The sequence below is a fragment of the Siniperca chuatsi genome, linkage group LG5 (assembly GCF_020085105.1).
Source record: "Siniperca chuatsi isolate FFG_IHB_CAS linkage group LG5, ASM2008510v1, whole genome shotgun sequence".
Classification (NCBI taxonomy): domain Eukaryota; kingdom Metazoa; phylum Chordata; class Actinopteri; order Centrarchiformes; family Sinipercidae; genus Siniperca; species Siniperca chuatsi.
Genome location: NC_058046.1, coordinates 18473810 through 18495596, shown reverse-complemented (window position 1 = coordinate 18495596; position 21787 = coordinate 18473810). Strand labels below are relative to the sequence as shown.

General features: G+C 41.2%; 1 protein-coding gene across 3 annotated transcripts; it reads right to left on the bottom strand.

The window, feature by feature from the left end:
* Positions 1-96: 96 nt before the first annotated feature.
* Positions 97-21127, bottom strand: ssh1a (slingshot protein phosphatase 1a). 3 transcript variants are annotated; one of them, XM_044195267.1, is made up of 15 exons: positions 20938-21127; positions 18485-18522; positions 11387-11487; positions 8036-8100; positions 7150-7271; positions 6532-6600; positions 6309-6374; positions 5891-6085; positions 5665-5758; positions 5020-5148; positions 4769-4815; positions 4503-4649; positions 3685-3885; positions 2908-3592; positions 97-2781 (listed from the first exon to the last, which is right to left on the bottom strand). In XM_044195267.1, the coding sequence occupies exons 1-15, from the start codon at positions 21016-21018 to the stop codon at positions 1675-1677; spliced, it is 3147 nt and encodes a 1048-aa protein (XP_044051202.1). In that variant the 5' UTR covers positions 21019-21127; the 3' UTR covers positions 97-1674. The 3 variants fall into 3 exon arrangements, with proteins under 3 accessions (XP_044051202.1, XP_044051205.1, XP_044051204.1); XM_044195270.1 differs by lacking the exons at positions 18485-18522; positions 20938-21127 and adding an exon at positions 15956-16056; XM_044195269.1 differs by lacking the exons at positions 18485-18522; positions 20938-21127 and adding an exon at positions 13717-14008.
* Positions 21128-21787: the final 660 nt, after the last annotated feature.

The following is a 21787-nucleotide window of genomic DNA, read 5'->3' as shown; positions in this document are numbered from 1 at the left end:
AGTTGTTTGAGTCTCAATTAGCAAATCATTTCAAATAACCAATACTATTAGTTTTGAATGAACTGTGTTCAAAAGAAAACAACACAATATCCATGGTATTTTATGTAAAAGAAATGTTTATTTCCATAATGAACACATACAGTACATTATTTTGACCAACATAAAAAGTGCAATATGCATTCAAACTACAGCAACGTACAGTACAAAAGTTACTGCATACTTAAATATAAAAAGAAAATGGTTACAAAACTGTGAAGTAACCTATTGTGATCGTTGTCACGTCAGTGTGACAAAAGCTTTCAAACTCATTGATGATATGAGCATAAAAGCTTAACAGCTTTGAGCCTGATGACTCCACTGAGTCTCTTTCGTTTCTCCCAAAAGGTGCAAAAAGACGTGACAGCATTTAAATACGTACATGATTGACATTATGGTTCACATATTTTGTACAGCTTCAATGGCGTTTCCAATTTGTCGAGACAGCCAAAGAACTTTGGTCTTTCACATTTCAAAGAGCACAAATGAGTTTAAAATGTTGGCAACCATCAAAGGATGAGCTCATTTAAGGTAAAGAAAGTTTGGATGTAAAATGTTTAATGTTTTGTCTTCATATCAAAACAAAAACAACAAAAATGTTCAGATAAGTTTAGCATGGGAAAGACCCTCACACACATTATATGATTTGACTGCCATAAATCCTCAGTTCCTGTCACACTAGGCGTTTGTATTATGATTTCAAGCCATGTAGCGTGACTCCTCACTCTGCTCTGTAGGGAATTATGAGGTCAATAACATTACTCTAATGTTATTTTGGAAGATAGCTTGCTGTGTACCAGTATTCACTCAATAAAAAAGCAGTGCAAAGGAACAACAAACTCAGAAATGTTTTTGTTTTGTTTGTTGAACAGTGAGCAAGCTCCCGACAAAGTCACAACCTCTCTCTTCACTTTCATCCCATTCACTCACTCAGATTCACATAGTTACGCATTAGTGCATTAACACACACAACCTCTGTACTAAAATGAGTTCAAAACTGATTTCCTCACTTTAATTCGACATCAGCAAAATGAATTGAATTAAACTCTAGCCTGATGTTCATCTGAGAAAGAGCTCCATGAATGCAACATGAGGTAACCATTAATTTTACAACCCTCTAGCATCTAAAACATAAACTGTGCAGTAAACAACTCTACATTTATTAACACTTTGCTTTCTGTAAAGCTCCATTGAGGGACTCAAGTTCATCAATGTAGGCTACCACTTTGTACCAGACAGGTAAAAATTATCTAAGTGCTAATGGATACCATAATTTGATACATAACAGGTACTAACAGCTGTGGAGTTAAAAGGTTATAGAGTGTTTTGTACCGTCTCATCCTGCAGTCTAACACACAGCTCTGTGCCTCTGGTCTCATAGGTAAGGCACTTGTTTGTCCGTGAATCAAACCAAGTTACTGGTGAACTGATGGCTTTACACATTTGTCAGATACAGCAATATGACTTTCATCATTGTGAACAGCAGTTTGAGAAACAATGTGGCAAAGGAGAGACTCCTTATAACAACAGTTGGCATTGTTTTTTTGTTTTCATTTGTTTTGTTAGACTCAGCACTCCAACCCCACAGGGTGACGGATGAGGGGATGGGTGGAGTGTATATAACCTCCACTTGATGCGTCAGCTCCTGGGCTCACCTGGTAGTGCTCTCTTTGGAGTATATAGGTCCTTGCAGGGCCGGAACAGAGCAGACGTGGTAGGGGAGTCCCACTCCAGGCCAGGGTCTGGGTCTGGGGACAGCGAGAGGAGCAGTAGTGTTCCTGCATCTGAGGAGCAGGCTGAACACAGGTCCTCCGAGGAGAAGTTGAGGCTATCCAACTTGGCCAGCGAGTTGGACCGCTTCAGCCTCGAGGGCACGGTTAGGCCTGCCAGACGCATGCGGGTCTCGATCTCTTGAGCCCTCTGACGCACAAGGCCAGGTTTCCCCCTCACGCTGCGCAGACTGTCAGTGCTGGAGCTGCGTGTCAGGGTAGAGCCATGAGGCGAGGAGGTGGGTGTGAGCAACCCAGACCCCACCACCCCCAACAAGGCTTCATTGGTCAGTGGCACCACCAGTGGCTCTATCCGCACTTGGCATGGTGTAGAAGAGTTAGGGAAGTCCCCGGTGATGCCGGAGAACTCCTCTTCCTCCTCAGCGTTAAGGGGGCTCTTTTTGGACCCTTGGCATGCATGCAAAGGCTTCAGGGAGTGCAGGCTCTCCTGGGATAAACCTGAAAGTTTCTCTAGTCTCTCTGCACGCCGGCGGACCAGCCCAGACCTCTGCAGCTGCAAAAGGGTCTCCTGTTGTTGGCCAATGTAGCACGCCACTGCAGGCTTCTCTTCCTCCAAATCCATTCTCATCAGCTCGGGGAGAGCATCTGAGGAAGCTGCAGATTTACTTTTCTGACTCTCAGTCTTCACTTCCAATAAATCACCATCATCCTTCAGCTCCGGTAAGTGCAATGAGTCTCCTGGTTGCTCATCTCTGTCAAGTGGAGCTGTGGGTGGGGAGGCAGCACAGTTGGCACAGTCACACAGAGAGCCACAGGGGCGCAGCAGTACCACTGAAGATGTGAGGCCTTCAGAAGAGGTATGGGACAGTGAGAATGAAGCACTTGGGACTTCAGGAGGACTGGGGTTAAGGCAAAGCTTAGAAACCAGGGGTGGAGAGTCTTCTTTCTGCTTGGACTTAGAATCTGACCGAGACAGTGTAGAAGCATAAACTGGAGAGATGGAGGAAGCTTTTTCCTAAATAAAGAGAAGAAAGAAAAAAAATGTCGGAGGGAATGTGTTAATTTTTTCAAAATGGATTCATGAAATGAATAACAGCATTTTCATTCTAAAATGTAGGTTAATCATATAACTCATACTTACATTGAGTGGAGTGCTCAAATGGTTGTTATTGTTGGAGTTTTCATTTAGGGTTGCCAGGTCCATCCCATTACCCTCTGTATCCCCTTCTTGCGTTTCCTCTCCTCCGCCTCCTTCCCCACCCCCTCCATCATCTGGTTGCATGAGTACCTCCATCTCTGCCTCCTCCTTTTGCACCTCCTCCTCATCCTCCTCCTCCACTGTGCTGAACTCCAGCCTCAGACGCAGCTCCTCCAGGGGCTCAGGGCCCCGTGAGCATGTCTGGGCAGCAGTTCCCTCTGCTGAAGGCCCAAAGTGGGGGAGTGGCAGGCCTTCACGCCCATCAAAGGCCTCATCATCCAGCAGAGCGTCCCGCTCTACATCCTCAATTTCTATAAAGACTTTTTCCATGCCGAGAAGGGGAGGGCCACGCACGGGCGTTGATGGTTCACTGTCCAGCGCTGAGTCAGAGAGCCGGCGGAAATAGTAGTTGTTGTAGGCGGGGTCAATCTCCAGTGAAACAGTCCTGCAGGGGGAGGGACATGCAGCCCCCTTATCAGACAGAGCCTCCTCACAGCAGGGAGACATCCCTGGCTCTGGAGTCAGGTGGCCTCCCTCCTCCCTTCCACAACACTGAGCCAACCCCTGCTGCCCCTCTGCCATCTCGCAGTCTGCGTCTGGATGCCACAGCTTGTTGTGACGCTGTTTACTGGAAATATACAAATACAGAAGTCAAAAAACAGGTCCACTGAGAAAAGACAACTAGAAAACAACACTGCACACACACACAAAGGGCTGTACCTAGCATCCAGGATGCCCTCATACTCGGCCAGCTGTCTCATGAAACCTGGGTTGGGTCGTGTGATGCTCCTCTTTTGCTTGACAAAGTTGTAAGCTTTCTCTAGCGACCAGCCGAACTCCTTCATAGCGTAAGCAATGACGGTTGAGGCGGACCGACTGACACCCATCTTGCAGTGAACTAGACACTTGGAGTGGTTCTTTCTATGGGGGAGGATTTAAAACAAAATCATAAATATAGCTTTTTCTAGAGATTCCAACTACATCTCATGGTCTTTCTCAGTTGATGAAGCTTGTTCAGATGTCATGGAGATAACTCAGTTTTCAAATGGCCTAAGTAAGTGGTAACAAGAGGTTTTACATGGGTGGTGGGGGGCATGTGGTTGAAAACTCCTGGTAAGTGGGCCTCGAGTTAAGACTTTTTATTTAAAACTACTGCTTCCAAAGTCAAGAATGAACGTTCATGCTCAATAAAAACACAAGATATTATTATTAGGTATATTATTCCCTTTTTAATCTCTCTCTGGACTTTATTAAGTCTAATAAATAAAGTTATATCATATTACAAATAAAATGCATTAAATCAAAGACTTATGAGATGTGAGGAAATAGAGCCCTCATTCAGTCAGAGAAATTATCATAATTCTCTTTATGACTACATGTAGAAAAGTAATCTGATCCCCCAAATGCAAATACATAATAAGTAAATGTGTGAATTGAGAGTTTAATAATTTGACAAGTGAGTCTCCTGTGATGACGAGATGTCTTTATAAACTGATACATACATGAGCTACATGTTTTCTGTTCCACTCAGGACTCACTTTGCTTTAACAATGAAATTGTAGGTGTCATTCCAGTGAGCCAGCAGGTCAGTGGCGTCTTCATCATAGACACGTATGTTGTGATAACTGAATGTGCCTGGAAAGAAGTTGTCTATCTCCCTGGTAACGTTGAGGATATAGCCCACCCTGGGGAGGAAAGATAATGTTAACTCATCAACAACATTCCTTCTGGCTCAAATCATAATGAAAATTTTATTTTTTTGTGTGGTTATCTCTTAGCTCCTCCATAATATCAAATAAATCACCCTGTCTCTTGCAGCTCCTCCAAATTAGATGCATTCCATTCGGATCCCTACAAACAAATGAGGGAAAATACTGTTTAGACTCAGTATATTTTCAAATCAAAGCTTGTTCTTTCTCCTAAAACAATCATTTCACAGGGAAGCAGTCTTCCTTTGGGATGGAAAGGAAAGGTTTTATCTCACAGTTATTCACAGGAAACAACAGATGTAACAGATGTTTTGGAGAATGTAAGAGACAGTATCAGTTGTCCCACCAGGTAGACGTGGTCAAAGATGAGAGTGGCTTTGTCCATCTGGCCCAGGATCAGCAGCATCTCATTGTCAATGAACTCTTTGTACTCCTTCAGGTTACAGTTCATGTGTTGTTCCAACTCTGTACGGATCTGACAAAAAAAAAAAAAAAAATTCAGTATAGTTGATTTGAGCGTGGAGGGTTTTTTGTGTTGTTGTAAAGTACTATGTCACAATCACTGGGATAAGTTTACTCTAAATTCTTTCCCTAAAAACTATACAATGTTATGGAACTGTTAAAAGACCGAATATCAAAGAAGACTGAAACACAACAGTTTGGGTGGGTAATATTTTTTTAAGTTTCTGTTTGTGGCTATCAAACAATGTTGACACGTTGATAGTACATTATAGACATAGAATCGTTTACAGTATACACTAGCATAAATCAGATTCCTGTAATTAGAAACTATAAAATCTTATCCAAGAAACATCCGCAGAGTAACTTCCATAAAATTCAACTCCAAGGTCAATTTGAAAAAGAGTAAGAGAATTAAATTGTCTCCATCTTTAGACAATTAAATGTAAATGCAGCCACTGAAAATGAAACCATGAGAAAGAAATGCAGAGCAGTGGTTTATTTCACAGTGTGCTTGCTACTGTTTATTTACCTGTTTGCAGGTGACGTTCTCGAGGTCCTGGCACATCATGATGCTTCTGAGTTTGGCTTTAATAAGGCACCCCGTCCTCTCTCTCTCTGAAGGCCTACCAAAGATTAAGTGTCGTAAAAATCTCAGCACTAGCAGTCGCTCCTGAAATGTCAAGCTATTTCAACAACAGGTATAGCAGTGATTGGTTTCAGTCTTTACATAAGGAACCCGATCTATGTTTACTGACTTGTCGACAAACATGGTGGGTGAGTCTGGCCGTGTGGTCTCCAAGTCCTTCATGGCGTTCCACTCGTTGATGCAGCTCTGTTCCGAAGCAATGCAGCTCTCATAGTAGCCCATCCAGGTGAGAGCCATGCCTCCAGGGAAGTAGTTATACCTGCGTGACACCTCACATACTTTGTGCAGCACCTGCAGGGCTGACCTAGATTGTGATTGTTTGGAAAGAAAAAGGTCATAGTTGTAGATGAGTAAAGTAAGTCTGATTTGAGATAGAAAAATAATCTGTTAAAGGGTCTAGGCAAATCTCTGCACATGCATCTTCATGTCAGCAGGTGGCAGAATGAATCAGCACTGCCTCACTGCAGCAGAGTGGCACATGTTTTTCTAAACAGCCACTCTGGCTCCAGAGGTTGTTTATTACTCACCACATAGCCTGCACCGACACAGGCTTGAAGACATGAGTCCGACCTGCCGTGTTCACAGTAAAGCCCCTGAGGAGCAAACAAAACAGATGGTCATTCCCTGAGCACCATGTAGCTGTGTGTATCATGTTAACCCAAAGTGTCAGGTGTAGAGGCAGTGCTGGGTAAACAGTAGGGAAATATCACAAGGTTCCCGGTCCATACAGCACTGACAGACAAAACTCACCCGTCTCCATCCAGATGGATCTTTGTGTCACTCCACAGAGGTAGCACCATGCCGATCGAACAGCTTTTGCTGGCAGAAGAGAAAATTGAATACCAGGCAAATAGAAAAAATATCTACTTTTCTTTGAAATGGCGCGTGTGCAAAGTTGATAACATAAAAGTGATTTTCCATATTAAAAACCTCTGTAGCTACAATTGCTACATTCTGGGAAAACTCAATGACTATCTGTTAATCTAATCAATTCATTGGCAAACAAGAAATGTTTATTGTTTTTAGGTACAGTATACAGTCTTGACCAGCCCTGCAGGGAATAAATCATGTTTACTGGACACAAGTGAGTATTTTCTAGAGTTGACAGTACTGTAGCTCATTTTCTGACTGTGCAAAAACAACAATCCTTGTGCCATTTAGTGCTTGTATAGCCGCAGTTTGAGGCAGAGCTCTGTGGGTGAGGGTTGTTCACATTCATGAATATAGATTTGTCTTTTCATATATCATGTCTACTTGTAAGACAAAGTAAATGAAAACATCATTCCATACATGGAGCTCTAACAGATGGCTGTCTGTCTGGCAAACAACGATCACAAAACCCCTCACACAAAGAGGGCTTACTCTCACCAGTCTTTGTTGGTAAAGTCGATTCCCAGTAGGATGTTCTCCTCTGTGTCTTGTCGCCCACTGGTATACACCACCACCATGTACCGCACACGATCTGACCATGCACTCTCCAGCCGCACTGCCTGGACAGGACAAATTTACCACAAATTCAAAGGCATAACTTTTTGGCTAAGAGTAAGAAATCCTGTTTTTGTAATAGTGCCAAGCAAAATACATTTAATTAATGTGGTATTCAAGGTTTGTCTGAAATTGAATTACGTTTGGCAAAAAAAAAAAAAAAAAAAAAAAAAAAGGGTTTATGTTATGTATGTTAAATACACAACTGATAATATCAGTCAATCAGTATCACCCTTAAAACTCAAAACTTTATTCAAATAAATGTAGTGTGGTAGGTTTGTGCTTCATGGTTCACAACACTGTGACTGTACACAAGAGCAAATGCCCTAGAGAAGCTAAAATGGTCAATGTACTGACCCTTCTGCTTAAATCTGTGTCCAACAAAGTGTTGCAGCTGGATGTGTGAAGAAAACTGGAATACAAATTTGATGTTATAGGGTAACCGAGTCCTCAGGATGTGTGAGAACGCAGAGCTGGTAGACATAAAATGAAATAACTCAGCTTAACACTAATGCACACACACACACACACACACACACACACACACACACACACACACACCATGGAAACATTTGGTAATGCTCTCCTGAGTGTGTTCAAACCTGCTCTCATGAGCTAGTAATTACAGTGAACAAGTAAGCATCTTAAGTACACAATAAAATGCATTCTGGAGGGTTTGCTATGCCAGGTCTTTAGTCACTGACCTGTATGTGTGTGTTTGTGCATGATTTTGTTTGGATACATGCATATTATAGTTGTAGTCTCTCACCAGTTTGATTCTGTCCTCCGAGCGAAGAATGTTTATCATCACCTGCAAGTGCTGAGGTAAGTCGCCTGTTGAAGAAGATCATAAAGAACACTGATCCATGAGGAGCAGTAGCTGTTTAGTGTCAGTGATTATAAATCTGCCTCGTCATACATACTGACACATTTTGACTTGAAAGAGAAGATCCAAAGATGATAAAGCCTGTTTCACTTTGACAACACTGATAAAGAATATTAATGAGAAAATAATGCATGCTGGGGACATAATGTGCTTATATATTTAGTCTAAAGATGGGGTACGCGAAGTTACACTGCTCCCTAGTGTTTAACACTAAAACTTCTCCTATTGGAGACAACAACATATAACCTGTTCACCAATTTTTTATCAGCTGACGTGTTCATTGAAGAGTCATTAATTGACAAACAAATTTTCCATCTTCACATGAGCACATTTATCAGCTACAAAACCACAATACAAGAGCCTGTCTTTGTTCATTTAACATCCCTCAGTGCTCCCTGTGCCAGGCCCGAGGTAAGACATGTCAGTGAAGCTACAACGCAAAGTAGCAGCTATTCCAACTATGTTGAAATATGTCACAACAGGTACACAAATCATGTTGTTGACTGGTTTTAATTACAGCTACTGGCATGAAACAGGAAGTGCCAAACTCTCTGCCTGGTCACGAACTCTTTGTATCTAATGATTTACAGCCGCATGTCTCTTTAGTAAAATCACAGTGATAACATGTTTAAAGTGACATTATGTTAGTTTCTCCACAATATACCATTGATCACTTGTCTCATATCTGAGTCAATGTTTTAACATAATGCGTCTGTTTTAGTTTTTTGGACAAAGGTTTGGAAAGTATATAAATTTTATGTCAAACTTATAAAACACATGAAAACGAAATTCTTGCAGCACAAGCGCTAATTTTAATGTCAGTGATAAAACAGACATATTTATTCTGACAAAACATTAAATGATGCTCTAGATATGTTCCTTGACTAACTTGAAAAAAAACTGGAAAATACAATTAAAACTTTATTAAGAAGGAAATGCTGCTGCACAGGTGATGGAGTTTGTTGCTCCAAAACATGCATATTCATATTGAAACTTTTTGTTAAAAATGTACAGCCTGATGATTATTGTTCTGACAAAACTTCAAAATGTATAACCTTATGTTCACAGTAGATGAACTTGACAAAAAGACCAAGACATTTGGCTGATTAAAAGATATCTTTAATTGGGGCACATGCATGTAGAAAGTGTCATGACGGAACGGAAAAATGTAAAAAATATTGACAAACTCAAATTGTGCCAAAATTGTCCTTTAAGATTAAATATAAAAGATTCTGCATCAGAGTTTTCAAGGTGTTACCATTCACGAAGCAACTACTGCAGTACTTTCAATAAGGATGACATTAACACAGTTGAAATCTATATGAATCATTCCCTGCTTACTGATGCCATAAAGAACATTTCCTACTAATTGCAAACATTGTACATGAACCAACAAAATATAATTAAAGAAGATAAGATTTTAAAAACTATATAAGCCTACATATTTTCAAGAGTTATTGTTTGAACATGTTGGCTTGCTAAAAACCTATTTTGCCATTATTTGATGAATGACATGAACACTATAAATTCACTGTCCATAACTGCTAAAAGAAATCTGGTAAAAATGCCTTATGTGTGTTTTTGATGGTTTTGATGGATCCAAGTAGATTAAACTGTTTAGAAGTCAAGTGAGTTCATGGCTTTGCGGCAGCCAAGTTGGTATCTGTTCTGAATAATAACAGCTGCAAGATACGTGAGTCATACACAGAAACATAAATATATCTACGGACAATTATGTATCATGTGTCCATGTTGATGTGAGAGGTTTAAACTGGTTCAACTGACAGCCTCAACCGACACCACTGACCTTCAGCTTAGAAATAAGCTACAGTTTAAGTCTGTATTAGTATGAATTTGCTGATTCCCCCACAATGAAACAGCTCACCTGTATGTAAAAGAAGACTGACATTCAGATACATCCACAAAGTCAGTCTCCTTGTTTATAACATAAAATGTCATAGCTCTGGTCAGCACACAGAAGTATGGCTTCACAGATCAGGGTTTTTTGTATTTTTTAAACTCTGTAGATTTCCACAAAACTGCCTGATGAAACCAGAAGATATATGAATCCAGTTAATAGAGCAGGAACACCTTTATCAAGCACTTTGCACAAGTTACCTCACTATCACTAAGGTCACAGTTACTGGGAAATGATACAACTATTTCCCCAGCCAAATGTTTTTTGAGAACAAAGCAGGCCCAGCAAATATGTGGGTTACCTGACAAAGTGGCTGGTAGAGTGGACAGAGCTGCCAACCACAGCCATGACTTGCCAAATGGCTTGGCAGCATTTTGGCTGTTGGCTGGCGCTGATTTCCCATCATGCCAGTGGACTGTCAGGTCAGCCTTATGTCTTTAAAGCAATAACTGCAGCTTTCAATGGTGACATTTCAAAAACAGCCTTTGATTAAAGACACCGGCCGGTTCATTGTTCAGTCCAACTTGTCATGTGACCCTCAGACTTCTATTCATAAAATAAACAAGCCACTACACATCTATTAATTTTCTACATGTCACCAGGTTAAAGTTGGCCTCATTTAGGAGAGCAAAAGTTTTTGTGGTCATCAGCTTCCAACTGGCCATTACAGTAGAACAACCATCAACTGGGACACTCATAGTACGAACACTGTGAGTAATGTGGCCACTGTTACTTTCTCTACAATAAACACAAAACTGTAAGGCCAACTACCTAATATCAATGTGGTCCTGTTCCTGTGCAATTCATTTACATGATGCCAAAAACTGTTCCACCCTCAAACTCAATTTCCTTTAAAAATTACTCCTAAATGTCAGTTGTTATGTCAAGTCATAGAGGGTATACTGAAAATAGTCATTTACATTTAACTTATGTACCCTTTACTTAGTAAAGTTAGCACAGTGAGGAAAACAGAGGACACACAAGGTAAAACAAACAATAAGGGCCTCCTTTAATTGTCAACAGAAGTTTTGCTCACAGTGCTACCGACCGTTGGATTTAAGCACTAATCTGCCTAAGCTATACGTCTGGAACATGCTTATCAACGAGGTAGCCTCCATCCACCTCACCTCAGCTACAAACATCTGTTGCAGTGTTAGGGAGTGCAGCACATTAACTCATCGCTCAAACGCACTACATGACCTGGATGAGAAGTCTGACGAGGAGATTGATGAGATCAAATAATAAAAACAGCAGTGTGGGTGAATGATGTGGCTAACAGCGTGTGCTTTTTGGGTGTCGTGCCTTGTGGTTCTCACCTGCATGTTTGTGGGGAGGATGTGATTTCTGGCCCTGCTGACTGCTTCCCTGCTGCAGGAAGAGAGCAGCACCCTTCACCATGAAGAAGCTCTCACTCAGGCTGCAAAACAAATGGGACAGAGGAGTTAAAAGCATTGAAACATAGACGTTATACATCAGACACCACGCTGCAGAGCCACAGCTCAGCACAATCATTTCAGCTTGTTCGTTGGACAGCGAGGATGAGAAGTGGGACACAAGTGAAATGAAATATTCAGTTTTAACAGGACACTTCAGTTCAGCAGACACAGCCAAAGAGATGAGCATAAATCATGGTTGCCTGCTGCCAGTGATTAACAGCTGAGTGGAAAAGCCCAGCTGCCACGTTACAGAAGCAGACCTCAGGTCTGCAGCAGCCATGAATCAAGCTTTGATCCTGAATGCTTATCTGTCTTTTTTCTGCTGCATGGGCTCCACTCACATTTGACTTGTCAGGTCTCTTCTGGCTTGGTCTAATGCAACACAGACCTGAATAACTGACTTAACTGCAGTTGTTTGTGACGCTTTCACAATGACCCAAAAGCAGCAATTACCAGTTCACACGTACAATACCTGTAAAAATCCTGACTTCTTTAGGTTAGCCTTTGGAGCTATCAACAGATGACATTAGTAAGGAACTGCAATAAAAAAAGAAGTGAGGTGTTTCCTTCAGGCTGAATTCAATCATTCCATTCGACTGAAAAACAATGTGAGCACATTCATAAATCTACCTGGCAGCAGGGTGGAACACATGCACCGTGTATTCTGTGGGTGCAGTCTGGCAAATCAGGACATCATTAGGAAAGTACAAAAGTGATGAGTGATGGGAACAAAACAAAACAGGTACTAAAGACAAACCTGTCTTTAAGTACAGCAACAACATCAATGTATTGGTATAGTGTCAGTATTATTAGCTAATGTCAGCTTAAAAGAGCAATACTGGTATCAGTCCAATATTATTTTGATTGATGTTACCTGTAGATTGACATGTCAGAAAAAGCCTAACCTGTTTTGCATCTGCAGTTTGTACTACTACTCTAGTACTAAATCGGCTTCGGAAAATTTCAAACTTTTTATATGGATACATCCCCTACATCTCAACAAACACACAATTCATTGACCAAATGCCTTTGGTCTTTACATCAGCGACTACAACTTTCACCAACACATTTTTATATCTAGCTCTGAAACCGTTCTCTCTCTCAGCTGTCTCTGATCAGACTTTCAAAACCCCCATACAGAAGAGCAGGCCAGGACCAAACAGATGATTTTGTGGGAACAATGGACTTCGTTTTGTTCACCTCACGATAAATTCTCTCCGCCCCCAGAACCACAGAAAAAAAGTTCCACAGTGAAAAAGCATGGGGGTGGACACCTCTCAACAAGAGCTTTTGTCTCACTTTGGTGGATTTTTGTTTCAGTCTGTTCTCTGTTTGAGATTTATGAGGTTGTCAGGGGGGTCTACTGTCAGGGAATGATGGATAATATGAGGAAAAAGTGGCAAGAGCAAGATGAGGGCTATAGCCTCATTACTGCTCAGGACTGTGTACAAATCCCTGCTGCTTCAACTAGTAACCTGACTTTAAGTCCACAGGTCTTAGCCTGTGATACCTGTTAACTTCCCAGAAAAAAACAAACAAACATCTAAAGGTACACTTTGGAAGAGGATGTGTGAAACTTGTCCTTATGTGTAACTCAAGAGCTGTCCCACTGCTTTACAGGCTGTATTCAGACAGACATTCTAATTAAACAGCCTCAGCTCTACTGTCTCTTGCCCTGCGGCACCCTGCTATCAGCTTCTCCGCAAACTCTTGGGCTAAAAATACATCTAGTATCAAAGCAAACAAAGACTATGACAGAAAAGCTCGCCAGATAGCCTCAGTGATTCCACATCATTACAACCTTCAGTACCTATACCTCCTTCACATCAACACATCAGGTAATACGGATGAACGCTTTTTGTGCACCACTGAATCTCAGCTACCACTGCAGGATAACTTATTTTGACTGCAGTCAATTATCTCATATCAGCTGGACATTGATTCAGTCTACTGGCCTGAAATGACACCACAGTGTCTGTTGCAAAATGACCCAGCCAACATTCAAACTCTTACACTGAACTAATAAGTTAAAAGTTACAACAATATAACAGCAAATGATTTTAAATGTTTCAAAACTGTTCAAAAACATAACCACTGAGCTTAGAGCAAGAAGTCCAAACCTTAGTCAAGTGTTTGAACTCAACTATCATCAGTGAAGGACCTTGTTCCCACTAGTTTAAACCCCATTTTAGAGGATAAACTTAACTCACATGCGGTTTATCTCACTCTGGGTCAACACAGCGTTCTCCACAAAATACGGTAGCATCTTCATCACGGCCTCCTGAATGGGTTCTACAACCAGATGCATCCTGTAGACCGGTACGACACCCAGGCCTCTCTGCCACGAGCTACCTCCTCTTCATCAGCCTCCAGAAACAGTGAAGGAGCAAAGTGCAAAAGAAGAAGAATGACGATTTCAGATCTTGGCCCACGGCTTTTGAGTGACAGACTGACTGACAGTCTGCACTCATCTGTGCTGCTCAGTGAAAATGTGCCGTCTGTTCAGATGCCACTCCCTCTGGTTTCCTCCTCCTCCCTCTTCTGAGCGTCTCTGTATGTGAGAGCGAGTCAGACTCCTGCCTGGAGGGATGTACAGCAGTCTCCACCCTCAGGCGCAGACAACTGTGCTCGTCTCATCCGGCCCTCAGTCTGTTACGTCCGTGTCACACTCTTTTACAGTTTACTGTAGGTTACACATTCACATCCGTAAGAAAGTAAGTAAGAGTAAATGTCACTCTTTCATTCATGATAAGCACTTGCATGCTTTCCTAAAGAGACACAAAGTCAATAACATGCTTTCGTTTGCTTTTCAAGAAACACATGAGCAAAGAGCCAGAAGGTTACAGAGGACAATGAATCCAGTAGAATTCAAGAGATGGATTTCCCCTTCCTTCAGCAAGAACTTTTTGATTCTTTACTTTCCTCATCCATCAGGTCTGACTCCGTACAGTGAACAAGAGGTTTCCTCTTTAGCCAATGCAAAACATGTCCACTTCCAGGATCTTGTGTTGCTGTCCAACAGAAACTACCTCTCCAAAACCAACTGAGAGCGACGTTTTCTCTCTCTGTCTTCTGGGGAAAAGCAAGACCACAAGGCCAAAACTTCCTAATGGGATGTCTCCTTGTGCATTTCATAAGGGTGCCATAAGGGTCAACAGAATCCAAGGTAGTGCCTCCAGGGAGCTTAACACATGGGCCAAGCATTGGTGGAAAGGGCAGTGAGAACTGGCAAGCTCCCAAAACTCCCAAATCTCATTACACCCAGGCTTATAAAGGAGGGATTATCTTGTCTCTCTTCTTCAAGTGGCCTGCACTGGCTGTCACTCACTCAGATGTACCGCACACAAACCAATATGTGTTAGATTATTATTAGAGTACAACGATAGGTTAAGAAGGAAATCCTTTATGTCTAATGCATCTGCAACAGTGAATATTCTTTTTAGATGCATGGAGGGAAAGTATAATACAGAACTGAAATGAAAAATAATCATGCAATGGCAGTCCAAAAGAAAGTTGAAACTGAGCCTGCAGATAGTCTCTGTTTGGGGGTTGAAAGCTAATATAGGCTATAACTTTCTTCCTCACTTTCTCTCTCTCACTAAGCATTCAAACCCCCACACATACACAATGAAGTGGCACGATAATCTGGGAGGATTTGCTGAAAGACATTAACAATAGCTGCAAGACAGATAACAAGATAGCCCTGTTATTCTCCTCGACAATAGGACAACGTCTGTAACACCCGGTCGCTAGCAGATACTGAACTCTACAAGCTGACGCAGGTTCAGTCATGTTCCTGATGGAAACTTGGACAGCTCAGTGTGTCAGGTGCATGTAGAAGTTGAGGGACCTGATTGGATACAGGGACTTCCTGTGCATATAAGGTCAAGCTTTAGAAACAGCAGGCAGGAATGATGGCATGTTACAGAGTTAAGATATAGTTTGTTGCTGCAGCAGTAGCCAGATGGACCCTGGGGCCAAACAAGACCACATGTCCTCTAAGCCACTGCTCTGAATCACCAGGTGTGCCGGTATGTGAGAGAGGTGCACTGGATTACACCGAGGACTCACTACAAAAAGACTACACAGAGGCAGTAACCAGGCTGGTTTATTCATGGTCACACCAGCAAAAAGAGGAAAAAAAGCCTCCTCTTGGGGCTGCCAGTTGCATAATGCTGACATTTTCCTCATTTACACCACTGAAAGGGGGTAGACAGAGAGAAGGAGGGGCATGACAGGGAGGAACAAACCTCCTAAGGTGTCAGTGAAGACATGGAGGGCCTGAGTGGGAAACAAATGACATCATCATGTTACTGAGGAAAGATTAACCTATATTAAAGATCTAGAGACGGTGCTTCTGCTGCAGTTTGTCTACCTATGTTTCTCCTATCCACACATATTCTACAATCAAACCCAGAGGCAAACCTATTAAGGCATTTAAATCCCTACCATTCTCGTATATTTTTCTGTGGAGCTAATAATCTGCCGATCCTTCGTCCTACCCTCCGTGCTGAATCCCTCCTTCCCATTCCAAACACTGCACCCCATATCTGCACACAAACACACACACACACACACACGTATTAAGACACATTTTTGCTCCAGTTGTGCTTCTTGCCCAACTCTGCTGTGTACAAGGTGGTAAGATGAAATCATTCCTTGGGTCAGCGCCACAGACACCTGCATGATGTTTACGTTGGCCTCCATCAACCTCTTGGGCCTGTCATTGTTATCAAGCTCAGTTGGGAACAGCGAGCGCAAATACTCCCACTTGGCAGTCGTACAGCTGTCCATCAACAGATGTAGCTATCTATCTAGTGTACTAGATCAGAACACCCTGATCTAAAGAGAAATACGTCCGTCAAATAAAAGACAACTTGATATGCCAATGTTATAAAACATGAATTTACTGGCAATTTCATTGCATAACGTGGCTTAACAGTCCCATTAAAAAAATGGAAGCAATCTTGAGGCAAGACAGGACTCGCATCATGCATAGATCATTCTCACACACATGCATTGCTTTGGGACATTGCATAGGCTGTTGCATAACTGGAAAGAAACTGAACTCTCACAATGATGCATTGACCTAAACTGCATTTGTTGCCTTGTACTTGTACATGTGTTATGAGAATAAAGTTGACTCTAATCTAATCTTCTTCAAACATTCCTCTAGTTCACAGATTATCCAAAGTGAACTTTTCAGCAATAAAAATGTGAAAATTCACAAATTCATAATGTGACTGCACATTCACATCAGAACAAAATTAGGATTCTGTCAATATGAATGACACATAAAGACCTACACTGTCATCACTGTCACCGTCTTGACAAGTCGATATTATATGTGGGACCAAAAAACATGTAGGCTATTACAAAAGCTGCTGTATTGATCTGATCTGAACAGAAATTAAATCTCTCCAGTCAACAACTTCACTGCAATTACAATAAGATGCTTGCTATCAAATTCATGCAGCACAGTTCAGATCAATTTTAGGAATGCATGTTTCCAAAGCAGAATATTTAAGAACAGTCAGACACCAGCAGAGCAGAGGCATAACAAAGAAGCAGCACTTGTGGGTGCTTTTCCACACCAGAGTTTCAGTGGGTTAATCTAAGTCTATACATTATGGATGGTTATTGGAAGATAACATCCAGAAAAAAAACCTTTTAGTTTGCAAAAAACATTTGGCTTGGTGAACAACTTTTCTATATCTGTGAGACATATTTCCATCATATTAAGTTCGAACTACCCAAAACATACATTTATATTGCTGTTACTACATGAAGTTATGTAATAAAAGTACAAAATGCCAGTTCTTTCTGTTTGAAAAAGATCTTGTAACTTTTAAACTGCCCCAGGGACAAAGCTATAGCTTTGGACAGAAAACTGACTTCATCAGGTTTTAACCTGGCTGAGTCACTGAGTCACAATTTGTAAAGCACTAATCTGTTATCCAAAGATAACAAAACCATACATACTAGGGCTGCGACTATTTCCATAATCAAATGTGCAAACCACCACCAAGTTAATGAAGCTAAGAGGTTTCTTGAAATCAATTACTTTAAATGTATTCTTAGTCTTGTCACAATATCAGGAACACAAAACAACAACAAAAGCTTTTGACTGAAAAAGCTTTGATTTGAACATCAAGGCTGTCGTGCACTGACTGCATAGCCATGGTAGCTACATACACAGCTGGCAGAGGAATAAGAAAATATTGTGACTTATTTGATTTATCCTTGTAGATATAAAAGTGAACATTTTATGTCTATATCGAGTGAAACAATAGCTGTCTTGCAAGAACTTGCAGGGTGAAAAAGGTTTATAGTGGGAACACTCTGGTGCTGCTTTATAATTTCTCTGTCTTTCTGCTTACTGTCACCAAAGTCTAAATATAGTGCATAGTGCAACACTTCATCTTTTGTTGGGAGACAAAATATTCAATGTATTCATCTGACTGGAGGAAACAGAGTTGAGAAAATTGTAAATTTTCACTTTTGAAGCTATAATCAGCAACTATTTGGTGTTTTTACTCAGTAAATGACTAAAACAATCAAGTACCAAGATTATAACCAGCTTTCTGTCAATACAGTGCAGTACATGCACTCTGTGGAAAAGCTAAACAAAAAAGCCAAGTGACTCAACTGATAATATACAGCTCAAGAAGAAGTTCATCAATCTAAGTGCTGATAAACATGCGGACACACCTGTCAACATATGACTTGACAGACTACAGTTGGCTATTGAGGATTGATGACTCTGCCAACAAGACAGACAGACGGGTTATTCATTACACTGACGCTTAGTTGTCCTAATTTGTTGATGCCAGCTAGTCTGCCACCAGGCCAGATTTCACAAAATGACTCAAAGACAGATGCAGCCAATCAGTCAACAACACCTGTGCATAAAATTTTGACCAGCTTTGCCATGTACCATGCAACAGAGGGGCTAAACTAACCTTAGAGTAAACTTACCTCTGATTTATTCGCCGTTCATCTTCACTCCCAAAATCCTGCAAAGCAGATAAGGGAAAAGATTAATACCACATCAAACCCATTTTGGCATTATTAACAAACATTATAAGACTGCCACTTGAACAGAAGCTACCCAGGTAACCCACAACAGAGATGCTAAACATACGGTGTATTCGTGTTCAAAAGAAAGCTGTATAATTGTGTTATGACAGCGATATAAACCCTCATGTGTTCACCAGAAGTGAACTGCTCTATGTAGTGAAAATGGGCTCGCTAATGTTTCATCACAGGGGGATTGTAGGCACAGAAGAGTATAGTCTGGCAGTACACTCCAGTCAAACTCTATCTTGTCTTTTGTTCTCAGACTGCTGTCAAATACGGTGCTGTGAGCAAATACCAGTGTAGTCACTACAAATGCATGCGTGTGTTATATGCATTTAATAGCATCCACACCACCTGGAGGAGCATGCAAAATGCAGAGGGAGCAGACATGACTTGAAAGTTCCTCAACATAAGAAGTGAGCATACTAAAACTAGCATAGAGAGATGAAAGCACGGGCCGCAACAAATTACATGACAAGCAATTACATGGCAAGGGTATAATGAGGGCTGACGAACAAGGCTGTGTGAACATACAAGTTCAGCGGACCAGCAGCCAGCACACACTGCAGCAATCAGACTCAGCAGCATTGCTTCAGTTGGGTCACAGATCTGCCTTTTTGCCTGAAGAAAACACACCACGTTTAATATAATTTAGGGCATATTGCCAGCCTCTCGACGGAGAATGCAGGAGCATGTTAAGAGGTTTGCTTTGTCTAGTGGTTTAGCACCCGAATACAGCAGGTACAGATTTCTGATTTTGCTTGATTTTTACAGAGAGACCCCGATCCATGTCTGATTAATTATGGTTCTAAAACTCACTCATGGTAATTTTTGCATTTCATTTTCACTGAAAAAAATATATAAAAATGATGATGATGTGATTTTGGGGGGTCTGTACCAAACAAGCATGTTCCCTTTCATCTGGAAAATACGATTTGTAGGCTGGGGCATGTCTGTAGCATCACAATGCTTCATTTATAATGGTATGGTGCATGTAACACTGCTTAACTAATTTTCCATTATTGTGTATTAGGTGAAATAATCTCACACGTTAACTGCCTCATTAAATCTGTTTACCTCTGTTCTCCCTTCCTCCCTTCCCTACTGTAGTACTCCACCACCCCACCCACCCCTCACGAGTAGATGACATCATAGCTGCAGCAGCTTCCTGCCAGCTTTATCTGTCACACCTTAACACGCTGCTGGACTACACCAACCGCTCCAGCAAGACCCTGAGGTACAGGGACGAAACCCAGTAAAATCAGCAGAATGAATTCCCTTAAAAGGAGCAATCTATTTGAAATAAGTAACAACTATGTATGACATTTGAAGTGCTGCATGGTTTCGAACATGCTTTGAAATAAACCCAGCTATAGATGTCAAGTCTGTTTCCTCTGATGTGGTCATACAGAGCAGAATAAGATGATTTTTCCTGTTTATAGCTGGTAGTTAGCGCCCTCCTCTGGCAGTGAAGACGAAGAAAATGTCTGTACTTGAAAATAGCAAAGGAAGTTATCTTTGAATGATTGTAGTTTTGTGGCAAAGACAATCACCTTTTTGTTTTTGTAAGTTCACAGAAAACAAGAAAGCTCAAACTGTGACTCTCTACTATTATAGAGAACTATAAGCAAACCTTAAAGTTTAGTCATTTTCCCATATAGCTGTTTACCAGTCTGGAAATCACATACTTTCCTATACTTACAGGAAGGACCAACAGGACAGCACAATGAAAACTGACATGGAAATATCCTGTGTAGTTGAGTGACTGTCTCTGATTTGTTGTCTGCTAAAGAGAATATAATTAAATCAAGCCACCAGACTAAAACATCAAAATCTCAGATTTAATATTAGTATATTAATGTGAATTTAACAGTGCATTGACTGCAGCAGCGTCTTGTGTGCACTGTTAGTTGTGCTGATGATGTGTGTCTAACATTTTCCTCATGTTCAAGAAAAAAAAATTATTTTCAATGTCAGCCTGTCACATCATAAACTGCTAACGTTAGCTACAGCTTAACTATACCATCCATCAGGCACTTGTCAAGCTCTTTCAAATTAACGCCAAATTTAGCAGGTGTGAAGATTAAAAAAATCCATTTACATTTTCAAATGACAAATCCAGCAGCCGTATAGGCATATGTGGTGGCCGGCAATATCTGGTTATCAGTCACGAAGACGTTTTCTAGCTACCGTTAGCTAAAGACCTAGCTAGCATAACGCGTTAACTAACGATGCTAATATAGCTTCAATCAGCGGGCCTTTCTCCGGCAACATCTCCCACATCCTTAGCCCTTCAACCACCACCTCAGCACACCGGAGCATTGTTATTGTTCACCCAGGATCAAACTGACCTCCCCTGCAGTCGTGGTTGCTGTGCTGGCGGTGGATGCGGCGCTCGGTGTCGGGGACCGCTGCAGAGTAACCAACGCCATGGCTGGAAGCTGAAGATGCACCGGCCGGCCGCTGGGCCTGGTGAGCTGCTAGCTGCTGGGCTAACGATACATACAAGTGATGGATGGACGGATGGATGGAGGGAGGGAGTATTATTAGGGCTGTCTGAGCAGGAAGTGCTGCCTTCATAGCCCCGTCCATCCTGATGGCATATTCCTTCTGTACGTATGTAGTACGATTGTATGTATACAATAATTTCTAAACAACAACAATAATATGGCAGTGCAAGTTCATTTGTATTCCACCTTTAGATAAGGCAATTCAAAGGGCTTTATATAGGACTTAAAAGACCATTAGGACAAGATAGAGGGGAACACACACATATAAGTAGGATTTAACAAAATAAAATAAGATAAAGTAATTTTATTTTAGAAGAAAAATAAAAAATATAAATGCAGTTATAATGCAATGCAAGATATGAATATGTAATATAATAATAATAATTATTATTATTATTATTATTAGTAGTAGTAGTAGTAGTAGTAGTATTAGTAGTAGTAGTACTAGATAATTTCTGAATAAACCTAAAGTGTGGCTGCTGCTTGGTGTGTGTCCCAGGAAATCTGTGTTTTGACTCTGGGTGTTTGCCTGGGTCGCTGTATGTGATAGTAGCAGTCAAACGTGTACTTGTACTTGTAGTATTGAAGGCAGTGATAGTCCTATCATTGCAGGCAGTCTTATGAATGTTAGCATTGTAACAGTATGCATGTAGAGGTTAATTGGCCATTATGACAGGCATCATTCATGTTA

Bases quoted from the DNA above. Each gene is read 5' to 3' on its own strand.
- ssh1a (XM_044195267.1), bottom strand. From the start codon at position 21,018: ATGGCGTTGGTTACTCTGCAGCGGTCCCCGACACCGAGCGCCGCATCC. The intron at 5,149-5,664 runs GTAAATAAACAG...TTTTTTTGTCAG, and splicing joins AGAACGTCACCTGCAAACAG to ATCCGTACAGAGTTGGAACA. The intron at 3,593-3,684 runs GTACAGCCCTTT...GTATATTTCCAG, and splicing joins GAGGGCATCCTGGATGCTAG to TAAACAGCGTCACAACAAGC.